The sequence below is a fragment of the Phacochoerus africanus genome, chromosome 14 (genome assembly GCF_016906955.1).
Source record: "Phacochoerus africanus isolate WHEZ1 chromosome 14, ROS_Pafr_v1, whole genome shotgun sequence".
In the NCBI taxonomy this organism is placed as follows: Eukaryota; Metazoa; Chordata; class Mammalia; order Artiodactyla; family Suidae; genus Phacochoerus; species Phacochoerus africanus.
This window is the reverse complement of record NC_062557.1, coordinates 41,710,704-41,723,859: the sequence shown is the minus strand read 5'-3', so window position 1 is coordinate 41,723,859 and position 13,156 is coordinate 41,710,704. Positions and strand designations below refer to the sequence as shown.

Below are 13,156 nucleotides of genomic sequence, written 5' to 3'. Positions count from 1 at the left end.
TGTGTGTGTGGTGGATGGGTGTGAGTGGGGTGTGTATGGAGTGTGGTGCATGTGTGTGAGTGGAATGTGTATGGGCACGTGTGGTGTGTGAGTGGTGTGTATGGGTGTGTACGATGTTTGTGTGAGTGGTGTGTGGGTGTGTGAGCGGAGTGTGTGTGGTGTTGTGTCAGTGGTATGTGTGTGAGGGTATGGAGTGTGTGCAGTGTATGGCTGTGGTGTGTGTGTGTGTGAATGCGTGTGGTCTGTGTGGTGTTGTGGTGTATGGGTGTGTATGGAGTGTGGTGTATATGTTAGTGGTGTGTTTGTGTGTGGGTGTGTATGGAGTGCATGAGTGGGGTGTGTGCTGTGTGAGTATGAGCATGTGTAGTGTATGTGTGTCGGTGTGTGTATGGGTTGTGTCAGTATGTGTGTATGGAGTGTGAGTGGTGTATGTGTATGGAGTGTGTGAGTGCATGGGTGTGTATGGAGTGTGTATGGTGTGTGTGTATAGGTGTGTGTAATATGTGTGTGGTGTATTGTGTGAATGGTGTGTTTAAGAGTGTATAGTGAGTGTGTTGGTCAGTGGTGTGTCTGTGTGAGGGAATGGAGTGTGTGTGGTGTATGGCTGTGAGGTGTGTGTATGGGTGTGAGTGTGGTCTATGTCAGTGGTGTGTGTGAGGGTGTGTATGGAGCGTGTGTGTGTGTGCTGTATGGGTGTGTATGGAGTGTGGTGTATATGTGTTAGTGGTGTGTGTGTGTATGGATGTGTATGGAGTGGGGTGTGTGCTCTGGATGAGTATGAGCGTGTGTGGTGTATGTGTCAATGTGTGTGTATGTGTGTGTGTCAGTATGCATGCATGGAGTGTATATTGTTGTTGTGTATAGGTGTGTGGTGTATATGTGTGAGTGTATGGAGTGTGTGTGATGTATGGCTGTGAGGGGTGTGTGTGTATGGGTGTGTGTGGTGTATGTGTGAAGGTGCTGTGTGTGTATGGCTGTGTATGTGTGTGGTTTGGGTGGTTGTGTAGTGTGGTGCGTGTGTGTATGGGTGTGTACATGTGAGTGGTGTGTGTATGGACTGTATGGTGTTCATGTTGTGGGTTGGTGTGATGGGTGGTGTGGTGTGGTGTTACATGTGTGTATGGTGTGTATGTAATGTGTGAGCTGGTTGTGTGTATGTGTGGTGTGTGTATGGACTGTATGGTGTATGTTGTGGGTGTGTATGGGTTGTGTGGTGTGTGTGGTCCATGTGTGTATGGGTGTATATGTGTGAGCGGTGTGTGTGTGTGGACTGTATGGTGTATGTTGTGGGTGTGTATGGGTTGTGTGGTGTGTGTGTATGGAGTGTGGTATATGAGTGGAGTGTGTGGGTGTGTGTGATGTGAGTGGTATGTGTGTGTGTGGTATATTGTGTGAGTGGTGTGTGAGTGTATGGGTGTGTGTGTGAGGTTGTGTATGGAGTGTGTGATGTATGTGAGTGGTTGTGTGTGAGGGGTGTGTGAGTGTGTGGTGTATGAGTGAAGTGTGTGTATGGAGTGTGTGTGTAAGGTGTGTGGTATAAATGTATGTGTGATGTGTATGTGTGGGTATATGGAGTGTGTGTGTATATATCTGTATATGGTGTGTGTAGTATATATGTCTGCCTGTCTTGTGTTTATCTGTGGCATGTGTGGAGTGTGTGTAGTGTGTATGTCTGCATATATGGTGCATGTGTTGTGTGAGTGGGGTGTTTGAGTGTGTGGATGTAGACACATCCGTGTCCAAAGCCTCTCTATCTGGTCTAGCCTCTGGAGGGGCTCTGAGCTGGCCTCAGCACAGTCTCCTCTCCTTATCCTTCCTCTCCCTCCCCGCGAGTGTAGATGGGCCTGTGGCTTCCGTCTCCCCCTCCCTCACCCCCCACCCCGTGCTTACAACCTGGTCATGGACCATATCCACCGACAGGGAGGGGCAGCAGCCGTGGGTGGAGACAGGCCCTGCTCTCCCCAACCCAGGCTTTGTCTGGACACAGGGCAGGTCAGCTCCACATGGGCAACCCCAGATCTTACCTCATAAATATAATCAAAGAGCTCCAGTATGGTAAGGATACTAGCACCAATAAAGAGTCCCATCTGACCACCAATGTCACCTGGAGAGAGAGAGAGACGGCAAAGACTGGGCTTTACCGACAGCACGTCTAGAGGAGGCGAATGGCCTAAGAACTCAGAAAGCAGGCTTTCTGGATGGTTCCTCCTCCCCAGGGAGCCTGGGCCTGGTAACGCAAGGCCAGGCCTTGACAAGCTCTCCCCCGCCACACAGTGCTGAGAGCTGATGGTTTTCTTTCTTTCTCTTTTGTTTTAGGTCCACACCTGTGGTACATGTAAATTCCCAGGCTAGGGGTTGAATCCGAGCTGCAGCTGCCAGCCTGCATGACAGCCACAGCAATGCAGGAACCAAGCTGCATCTGTGACCCACGCCACAGCTCATGCCAGCGCCGGATCCTTAAGCCACCGAGTGGGGCCAGGGATCGAACCCACCTCCTCATGGATACTAGTTGGGTTCTTAACCCACTGACCTACAAGGGGAAGGCCGAGCTGATGGTTTTCAACACCCAGTGGGGATAGGAACTAACCTGTCTACTTACTGGGTGGGGGAGGGGCTGGACTAGACCTAACAGGCTGATGCGCTTGTTCTGTTCCCCTCAGGACCACGTTGGTGGGGCCCAGCTTTGGCTCTGGCCTGAGGATACACAAGATGTGTGTGGTCCCTACCCTGGGGGAGGGTACTGTCTAGCTGGAGACGTGTCAAATGTGCTGAACAAGGGTTTCGGGAGCAGTGACATAAGAGATACTAGTTGGGTTCTTAACCTGCTGAGCCACAACAGGAACTCTGTTCCTTGGCAACATTACTTCCTAGGTGGGGGCCCCTTGTGGTGCCTGCTGCCCAGGATCACCCAAAGCTCAGCCCTCCCTCCGCCTGACAGGTCTTTCTTCCTGCCACAGCCCCAGGGCTCTGGCTCCAACCCGGGGGCAGAGCACTGCAGAGCCCAAGAGAGTAAGGCTAGAAAGGTCCTGAGAGCCTGTCTAGCTCACCTGGCTCCCAGTGTTGATGGGAAACTGAGGGCATGACCTGGGCCATGCTTCCTGTTCTGGGACAGGAGCAGTGCGAGGACAGAAGGAGTAATCAGGGCCTTCAAAGGCTGGACAGGTCAGGAGGCTCATAAACCTACCTCCTGCCCGCTCCCGCGCCCAGCCCCCTCCCTCCCAACCCCCATGAGAGGTGGAAATTTGTGCAACACACACTCTGACTTACCAAGTAAGGCAGCAACTTCATACGCCTTTTTCTGTTCAATGGTCTCGTAATTAAGAGCTTCAAAAAATATATCCAGAACAAGGATGTTCTCTCTGCAGAGGGAATGTTCAGTGTCATACATGGTTAGAAGCATCAAGACCCATGGGGATCTTCTAATACAATCTCCCCATGGACAGATGGGGAAACTGAGGCCCAGAGAAGTGAAACAGCTGGCCAGGGAGGGTTTTTAGGGAGCAAACCTATATCAGGCCGCTGGGTTTTCTGATGGAAACACCTTGGTGGCCTTTTGCTCTTTGGGGGCAGCTAGTGAATGAGATGCATCTTGGCAGAAAATCATCCCCACGGCACAATGCCTGCTAATAGCCAGGTCTGCTGTCTCCTACAGTCCTATCTCCTTCAACGCCACTCACAACGCTCTCGATGTCCTCAACCCGTGGAGCAAAAGACATCCCAGGACGAGGTCTGGGGACTGTGTGGGTGGAAGGGAGAGGCTGCAGGAGAGGAGCCCTCTCCACGGGGGGGCTCGGCCAGGCGCCATTCACAGCGCCTCCATCTCTTGCCGGGTTCATGGCGATTGCTCCCTTCCATGCATCTGGCTTCTGGCCAGTCCTCTAGTTGCCACCTGCAGGGTCTTCCTAAAACCATGAAACTAACTCAACATTACCTAAAATTAGCATCCACTTCCTCCGGCCCTCAGGCTACCTGTAAAATGCTCAACAGCCACATATGGCTGGTGGCCACCATGTTGGACATACAGATACAGAGCACTGGAGAACAGTGGTCTCAAATGCCAACAGCCTGTCAACTGCTTGCTTGGAGCTCTTCCTTGGCTCCCTAGCCTCTTAGAATAAAGTCCACTGCCTGCATCCCAGTCCTTCCTGGCTCAGCCTACAGGGTCCTCTCACTGGGACACACCCACCTCCCCAGCTTGTCCCACCGTAATCTTGGCTGCCCTGGACTGTCTCACTCCTGAGCCTCTACCTAGGACACGCTCTTCTCCTGTGTCTTTCATTTATTCAGTTACACGATATTTATTTGAGCATCAGCTCAGTACCAGACACTCTACAGTGGAGAAAAAAAAAGGTTCCTGCCCTCCAGGTGCTTACAGTCTTGTGGGACAGGCAGGCAACTTAATGAAACACATGCATAAATATAGAACTACACATGGTGCTGTGTGTTATAAAGGAAAACACTGGAGTGCTTTGAGAGAAAAATCACAGGGGGAGGCCTAAGTTAGCCGTCCAAAGAAAGGGCATTTAAATGGAGACCTGCACAATGAGGCGCAGAGTGAGAGGAAAAGCATTCCAGGCAGAGGGAACAGAATGTGCAAAATCTGCCTGGGAAACTCTTCTGCATCTCATTAAAAAAAACCCTCTGAATCTTTTCTTGACAGCACCCCATGCAAAGTGCAGCCAACATCTCCAGGAGACTGTATGCTCTTAAAGGCCGGAGCTGCATCTTCATCAGCTTTTGTCTTCATATTCTGAGTCTGAGCACAGCGGGTGCTCAATTCATGTCTATCAAATAGAACTAATTGCTTACCTTTGCCCTCCTCCTCGAGTGCCCCAGTTCCCTCCTCGTCCATCCTCCCCCACCCCCCAACACAATTCCACCATGCCCACTTAGCTTACGAGATATATTTTTCTGATTTGTTAAATTTCTTCTCCAGGTACTTGGCTGACGTCTTACTGGGGATCTTCACCATGGAGAGCTCTTTGTTGTAACGGGTCAGGTTGCAGGGTGTCCTGCAGAGACAGTAATTACTGTCCTTTTCTGCCAGCAGACCTGGAGGGGAGAGGGAAAGCAGGGCTTAGTCAGGTGTGAGTACTGGGACCTCTGGGCCCAAAGTAGCCCAGTTCCTGCAGCAGAGAAGTGAGCTGGGAGGAGGAGCCATCAGGGTAAATGAGAGGTTGGGGGGGTTGCTGAGGAAAGAAGGGGAGCTGGGCTTTTGCTTGAGGTTGATGCGGATATGAACTCTCAAAAATAATGCCCTCTCGGGAGTTCTGTTTTGGCTCAGTGGTAATGCTGTGGCTCGACTAGTATGCATGAGGACTCAGGTTCGATCCCTGGCCTCGCTCAGTGGGTTGAGGATCCGGTGTTGCCAAGACCTGTGGTGTAGGCTGCAGATGTGGCTTGCATCTGGAAGTGCTGTAGCTGTGGTATAGGCTGGCAGCTGGAGCTCCAATTTGACCCCTAGCCTGGGAACTTCCGTAGGCCACACGAGCTGCCCTAAAAGGATAAAACAAAATCCAAATCAAGTAGTCATGTCTTTTTCCTTTTGCTTTCTTTTCTGGCTGCACCTGCTGCATATGGAAGTTCTCAGGTGAGGGATCAGATGTGAGCTGTAGCTGCAACCTACACCACAGCTGCAGCAATGCCGGATCCTTAACCCACTGCACCACAGCAGGAACTCTGTGCCCTCTCTTTCTATATTACCTGGTCCTGTTTTCCTTCTGCTTCCTTTACTCTCATGCCGCCCTTGATACACATTTGACAAGGCACCACATTTGGAGAATGGGCTGCAAGGGAGACCCTGACCTGTTACCTTCCAAGGGCCTTTTTCTCTGCCCCTAGCCTTCTGGAGGCATCGGGACATGTGGGTCCAGAGCTGCTCCACTCAGCTCCAGCAAGTGCAGCTGCTGAATGCAGTTGAGTCTGGATGATTTAAATACTCTCCACTTGTCTTGGTTGTAAATCCTGTCCCAGGTCCTGGGAGAGGCGGGCATGTGGAGTGGGTCTAGCTTTGGGGTTGCTTTTGGCTTGTTTGTGCACTCTCTCTCTCACCGGAAGTTTTCGGGGCTGGTGGGGAGGAGGAGGTGGACCAGCAAACACCCAGCAAGATGGAGAGGGGGGAAAGGGCTCCTGCCTTCCTTCGGCATCTGTGGAATGCATGGAGCATGCAAAGACAGGGCAGTTTGGGAATAAGCTCGTGTGTGTGTGCCGGTATCTCCAAGCTCCCTCAAGTGATGCCCACGTGGATGCCCACTGTCCATCCTCTCTCCATCTCAGCCCCCTCCCGCTTCCTCAGTGCTCTCTGCTCCTATTTGCTCCCCCCCTCCAGCCCTCATCTACTTGCATCAGTTTTCACTTTGCTCCCCCATCCTTCCTCCTCCTCCCTTTCCTGTCCCAGCAGGGCAGCCACTCTGTCTAGCATCTTTCCCCTCTCCTTTGCCCACCTCCCCTCTGCCCCCATCTCTCTCCTACACCTGGAAGGTCTCCAGGGTCTCCATCGACCACCCCCACCATTCCATCTGGCCCCTGGTACTGACCTAGGGCAGGCTCTGCGCACTCCTTGTGCTGCTCAGGGGTACAGAAAGGGGCATCCCCTGCAAAGAAGAAAGACAGGGAGAGGTACTCAGGCAGCAACCCCTCCCCTCCTGGGGCTGGGGCAAGGGACGGCATCCTGGTATCTGGGAGGGGCAGTGGTTCACCAATGGGTGGTGGGGACCTGAGGCTTGGGTTCTGATCTGCTCTGTGAGCTTGGGCTTAGCCCATGTGGGTACCTTTGGACGGAGGAAATACGCTGTTTTCCATGTACAGTATTGAGAGACTTGAGGCTTGATGTCTTCCCAGGACATCAGCCAGCAGTGATGGTGGCGGGCTCTGAGCCCAGGTCAGTCTGATCCTCAGATCTTAGTGCTCCTTCTGTGGCGCCATACCGCCAGTTAAGAGCGAGGGCTGTATTGTCTGTCTCCTCCTCGCTTATTCCACCTAATAACTGAGATGTCAGCAGCGGTGTCATGGGGGGATGATTAAAACCTCTACTGCTTCTCTTGGACTCAGGTTCCATGGGGAGAACCTCACTGGCTGGTGAGCCAGCCTGAGCATCAGCCCAGTAGCATTTACCAGTGCTCAACCCTCTCTGGTCTCTGTAGAAATCCAGGAACTTCTTTTCCTCCCTTCACCAAGTGCTAAAGGTAAAGCCCAACAGCATCCTTTCCTTCGCATTTACCTAAACACCTTTTTTTTTTTTTTTTTTTGAGCAGAAGGACGGATATGCTTCCTTCTTTCCAGTAATAACAATTTCACGGACATTTCCCTTTTTGCTTTGTCTTCTGGGAACCTCAGAGGCAATTTTAGAAATTGATAATTCTAAATTTAGATTCCTAAAGAAATTACTGAGTACTAATGAAATAATTCAAAATTTAGCTCTAAGGATGTTCATTTCAGCACTGGTTATAACAGAAAACAATTGGTAGTGAACTCAATGTTCGACATCAGGATTTAGTTAAGTAAAGTATGATTTAACCATGAAATAGTAGCCATTAGCTATAATCGCCAAGTTCCTGGCACATAGCAGGTCTTTAGTCACCAGGACTCCCACTTCCCTCTCTCCATGTGCTAACAAAATAACCACTGACTTCTGCAGCTGCATTTTTGTATCTTAGCCAAATTTCACCCTCATGACAATGAATAGTTGTGTTTTAAAGATAATGGAGGTAAGAACAGAGAGCTTTAGTAACTTGTGCCAGATCACACAGCAGTGAAGTGGAGGAACTTGATGAGAAGTCAAGGCCACTGACTCCAGCCTCAGTCATCCTTCCTTCCATGCAGCTATACCAAGTTCCTCCTGCCCCAATCAGCCGCTTCCCACCCCTCTTCTGGCTCCACTTCCAACTCTTAACGAGCGAACTGCCTCTGACGATGACTGTGCATTGTTAGGCTTACAATAGAAATGCCAGTACCCACACATTCATTTGCTGGTGCATGGACACTTGCCTTACTTGAAGGAGTGCTAGGCGTATTTGGATGCAAGAATGGAAACATCTGGATGAAAGCAATAAACATCTGGATGTTTGAATGTGTACCACACCAGGATGCAAGAATTGTTAAGCATCCAAATATCTGGACACTAAACTCCGGGAGGGAAGAGCAGCAAACGATTAGCAAACATATTGAACATTGAGAGGAATATTCTCCAAACATCTGACTGCTTCTGGACACCAGGATGCTGCCCTGGTTGGTTCCTCTGTTTCCATCTAGCCCCCCCTACATTTGTGGGATCATGTAACAGTCTTCCCTCAACAGCATCCCTTTGCATCCGCATGGAGTGGGTGAAGAGCTTCCTATCAGGGTGAGGTGTGCACAGTAGGTCACAGGCAGTCCCGCCGTCCTGCAGTTGCCCTCCCCTGCCACTGACCTGGCATGTGGACCATTCGACAGTTGCAGTTCTCCACGATGTAGCGGGTCTCACAGTCAATCCTACAGGCGGTGATGCTGTAAACAGGAAAGAAGTCGAGTCCCATCTCCGAGGACCGGCACTCGCCCCACGGCGGGGGCAGGTATGTGAGCTGCAAGACAGGAAGGAGGAGGTGATAATGGAGGTAAGAACAGAGAGCTTTAGTAACTTGTGCCAGATCACACAGCAGTGAAGTGGAGGAACATGATGAGGAACTTATTCAATCAACAAACAAGGATTGAGCATCTATTACGTGATGATCTAAACTCCACTGATGTCACAGGCCTTTGACACCTGGCTCTGATACCCATTTTTCTGTCTTATCTTTGATAACCTTCCTATCAATTCTGGTCTTTTCGAAGTCTCTTACATGGCTACTTCTTCCCACTGCCACAATTTGTCATCTCTCATCTCTTGGGAAGACCCAACTGAATTCCTCTTTCTTGGCTTGGGATAGTGGAAGATGAAATCTGGAGGGGGCGGGTACAGGATGAAATGTTTGAGGCATAACCACTGCTACTTATGATCCTTGGCTCTGACTAGAACAACGCACCCGTGTCATCCTATTCAGACTCCTTTGGGGACCATAAAACGTTCTCACGCCTATGGTGCTCACCTGCTGGGGATGGAAGGGTGAAGGATGAGGGAAATTAATGGTTGCTGAGCATTTACTATGGGTTAAGCTAAGTCTCTTATACCTTTATTTATTTATTTATGGTTTTTTAGGGTCACACCCATGGCATATGGAAGTTTCCAGGCTAGGGGTCGAATTGGAGCTGCAGCTGCCAGCCACAGGAACATGGGATCTGAGCCACGTCTGCGACCTACACCACAGCTCACGGTGACACCAAATCCTTAACCCACTGAGGGAGGCCAGGGATTGAATCCACATCCTCGTGAATACTAGTCGGGTTCATTACTGCTGAGCCACAGTGGGAACTCATACCTGTCTTTTTAAAATTGAAGAATACAGAGCACAGTAAAATGCACATTTTCAGTACACAGTTCAACAAATTCTGAAAAACGTACATACATATGTAACCACCACTTATATCTTAAGACATTTTTCAACACTGCAGAATGTTCTTTTCTGAACATTTCCAATCAACCTCCCACCTGCCCAAGAAATCCAGGATATCTAGGAAATCCAGGATAGCTATGAATTATTCATCTATTTAGCTATTTATTTATTTTGTCTTTTTAGGGCCGCACCCATGGCATATGGAGGTTCCTAGGCTAGGGGTTGAGTCAGAGCTGTAGCTGCTGGCCTGTACCACAGCCACAGCAATGTGGGAACCAAGCCACATCTGCGACCTACACCACAGCTCACGGCAATGCTGGATCCTTAACCCACTGAGCAAGGCCAAGGATTGGGCCAGAGTCCTCATGGATGCCAGTTGGACTTGTTAACCTCTGAGCCACGACAGGAACTCCTGGGATGGTTCTGGATTCTACCTCCCTAAGTTGGTTTTGCCTGGTTCCCAACTTGATAGATATGAAAACTAACACTTCGTACTTGTTTGTGCCTGGCTCCTTTTGCTCCTTGTGATGTTGTTTAGATTTATCCACATGGTTGCGTGCATCAGCCCATTCCTTTGTGTTGCTGACTCGTTTGCCAGTGTACCAATACACTGCAGTCTGCTGATCCATTTACTTGATGGTGGGCACTTGGACTGTGTCCAGTTTTGGGGTGATTATGAAAAGCCCTTATGAACATTTATGAGAAGTCATTTTGTGGACATATATTTTACTTTCTCTCAAGTAAATGGCTAGGAGCAGAGTAGCTGGTTCATAAGATAGGTCTACTTATAACTTTATAACCAGAAATGCGTGTCTACACCGGGTGTACTATTTTTCATTGCCACCCCTTAGCATAAGAGGTACTAGTTACATTTTTGCCCAATCTTGATTTTGTCCATTTTGTCCATTAAATTGTAGACATTCTGTTAGGTGTACAGCTGTATCTCATCGTTGTTTCTCTGCAGTTTCCTGATGATGGATGATTGTGAGTATAATTTTATGTGCTTATTGGCTATTCATCTATTATCTTTTGTGACATGTCTTTTCAAATCTTTTGCCCATTAAAAAGAAAACTTGCTTTTGGAGTTCCCGTTGTGGCTCAGTGGTTAATGAATCCGACTCGGAACCATGAGTTTGCAGGTTCGATCCCTGGCCTTGCTCAGTGGGTTGAGGATCCGGCATTACCTGTGAGCTGTGGTGTAGGTTGCAGATGCAGCTCGGATCCCGCGTCGCTGTGGCTGTGGTGTAGGTCGGCGGATACAGCTCCAATTGGACCCCTAGCCTGGGAACCGCCATATGCCGTGGATGCGGCCCTAGAAAAGGCAAAAAGACAAAAAACAAAACAAAAAAAACCAAAAAAAAACTTGCTTTTTTTTTTTTTTAACTTTTGTTATTGAGTTGTAAGAGTTCTCTATATATTCTGGATACAATCCTTTGTCACAGATATATAAATATACACACATATAACATATATAATGTATACATATAGCATATATCACACACACAAAATGTATGTATGTAATATAAATATATATAATATATATAATGAATGCTAGATATATAGATATACATAATTTTCTCTATGCCTTCTATAGCATACTTTTTCATTTTCTTAATGGTATATAGTATTTTTTCTACTTTAAAAATCAACCTCATTAAGATGTAGTTTACACATAATAAAATGCATCCATTTTAATGTACCACTTAATGAATTCTTACAAATGTGTACCCCCCTTGTAACAACCATTCAAATCAAGATATAGGACATTTCCATTAACCCCTAAAAGTCCCCTCTCTGCAGTCACGCCACCTCCCCAACCTCAGGCCTTCACTCATCTGCTTTCTGTCTTTATCAATTAGTTTTGCCTGGTCTAGGATTATATATAATTAGAAGCATACAGTGTGTACTCTCTGTCTGACTTCTTTTTCTCTGCAGAATGTTTTCGAGATTCATTTATGCTTGCATATTATCAGTAGTTCACTCTTTTTTTTTTTTTTTTTTTTTTTTTTGGCTGTGATGTGAAGTGGCAGTTCCTAGACCAGGTATTGAACCTGGGCCACAGCGGTGAAAGTACTGAATTCTAACTGCCAGGGACCTCCCAATTCATTTCATTTTTTTTCTTTTTTTTTTTTGTCTTTTCTAGGGCCTCACCCTTGGCACATGGAGGTTCCCAGGCTAGGGGTCTAATTGGAGCTGTAGCCGCCGGTCTACACCAGGGCCACAGCAATGCGGGACCTGAGCTGCGTCTGTGACCTACACCACAGCTCACGGCAACACCGGATCCTTAACCCACTGAGTGAGGCCAGGGATGGAACCAGCAACCTCATGGTTCCTAGTCGGATTCGTTAACCACTGCGCCAATTCATTTCTTTTTATTGCTGACTTTTATTTCTTCCTTTCTGTCTTTATTATTATTATTTTTTTATTTTTAGGGCCGTACTTGAGGCATATGGAAGTTCCTAGGCTGGGGGTCCAATCAGAGGTGCAGCTGCTGGCCTACACCCCAGCCACAGAAACACCAGATCCGAACTGTGTCTGGGACTTATACCACAGCTCATGGCTGTGCTGGATCCTTAACCCACTGAGTGAGGCCAGGGATCGAACCCGCAACCTCATGGATACTTGTTGGGTTCATTACTGCTGAGCCACTATGGGAACTCCCTGTGTGGTAAAGATTTTAAATTATGAAGTCAGTTCCCTTAATAGATTTAGAGACCTTCAGCTTTTCTATTTCTTCCGAGGGACCTGTCCATCTCATCTAAGTTTTTTAATTTATTAGCTTAAAATTTATTAGCATATAATATTCTCTTATCATTTTTTCATATGTTCGTATTCTAGTGATGTGCTCTCTTACATTCCTGATATTGGTAACTTGTGTTATCTCTCTTTGTCCTTATTGTTTCTGATTTCTAATTTAATTGTGCTTTGATCAGAAAACATACTCTCTGTGGTTTCATTCCTTTGAAATTTATTAAAATCGTTTTGTCATCCAGCATATGGTGTATTTTGGTGAAAGCTCCATAAGCACTTCAAAAGTGTGTATCTGTAATTGCTGGTGTCATGTTTTATTTATGTTTTATTAAAAAATTTTTCTTCTTTTTTTTTTTTTTTTTAGGGCCGAAGGTGCCGCATATATAAGTTCCCAGGCTCGGGGTCGAACTGGAGCTGCAGCTGCTGGCCTACACCGCAGCCACAGCAATGCAGGATCTGAGCTGCACCTGTGACCTACACCACAGCTCACGGCAATGCTGGATCCTTAACCCACTGAGCAAGGCCAGGGATTGAACCCTTGTCCTCATGGATACTGGTCAGGATAGTTATTGCTGAGCCATGACGGGAACTCCAAGGACCTCGTGATTTCTAACCCTGATCTTGTGCTTGTCTCAGCGTATTACATGGTCTCTGCAGGACCTTGGTAGAAGAGAAGGAGCAACACCAGGGAGGACCTTGCGGAGCTTTTCTCTTTTGTTTTTTTCTAACGGTTCCTTTCTTCTTCCTTTCCCATGAAAGTTTGCATTATTCTTTCATCTTTCTTAGGAGTTCGGATCTGACCGAGATTTTGCGTGAATTTCCTGTATGACTTTGGACACGTCTGCTCTCCTCTGGCCTGAGTTTTTCCAACTGTAAATATAGGGGGTTTCGGGGGAGGTGGAGAGTCTTCGATTAGAATGGATTGTGTTCCCTCTGTT

The 13,156-nt window shown here is 47.9% G+C and overlaps 1 protein-coding gene across 1 annotated transcript in view; it reads right to left on the bottom strand.

The window, feature by feature from the left end:
- ASIC2 (acid sensing ion channel subunit 2) overlaps positions 1-13,156 on the bottom strand; it is an 86,366-nt gene that overhangs the window by 9,110 nt on the left and 64,100 nt on the right. The window contains exons 3-7 of the mRNA XM_047758426.1: positions 8,408-8,558; positions 6,537-6,593; positions 4,899-5,052; positions 3,268-3,359; positions 2,025-2,104 (exon numbers count right to left, since the gene is read on the bottom strand). Coding sequence (XP_047614382.1) covers positions 2,025-2,104; positions 3,268-3,359; positions 4,899-5,052; positions 6,537-6,593; positions 8,408-8,558 — 534 coding nt within the window. The remainder of the gene's footprint in view (positions 1-2,024; positions 2,105-3,267; positions 3,360-4,898; positions 5,053-6,536; positions 6,594-8,407; positions 8,559-13,156) is intronic.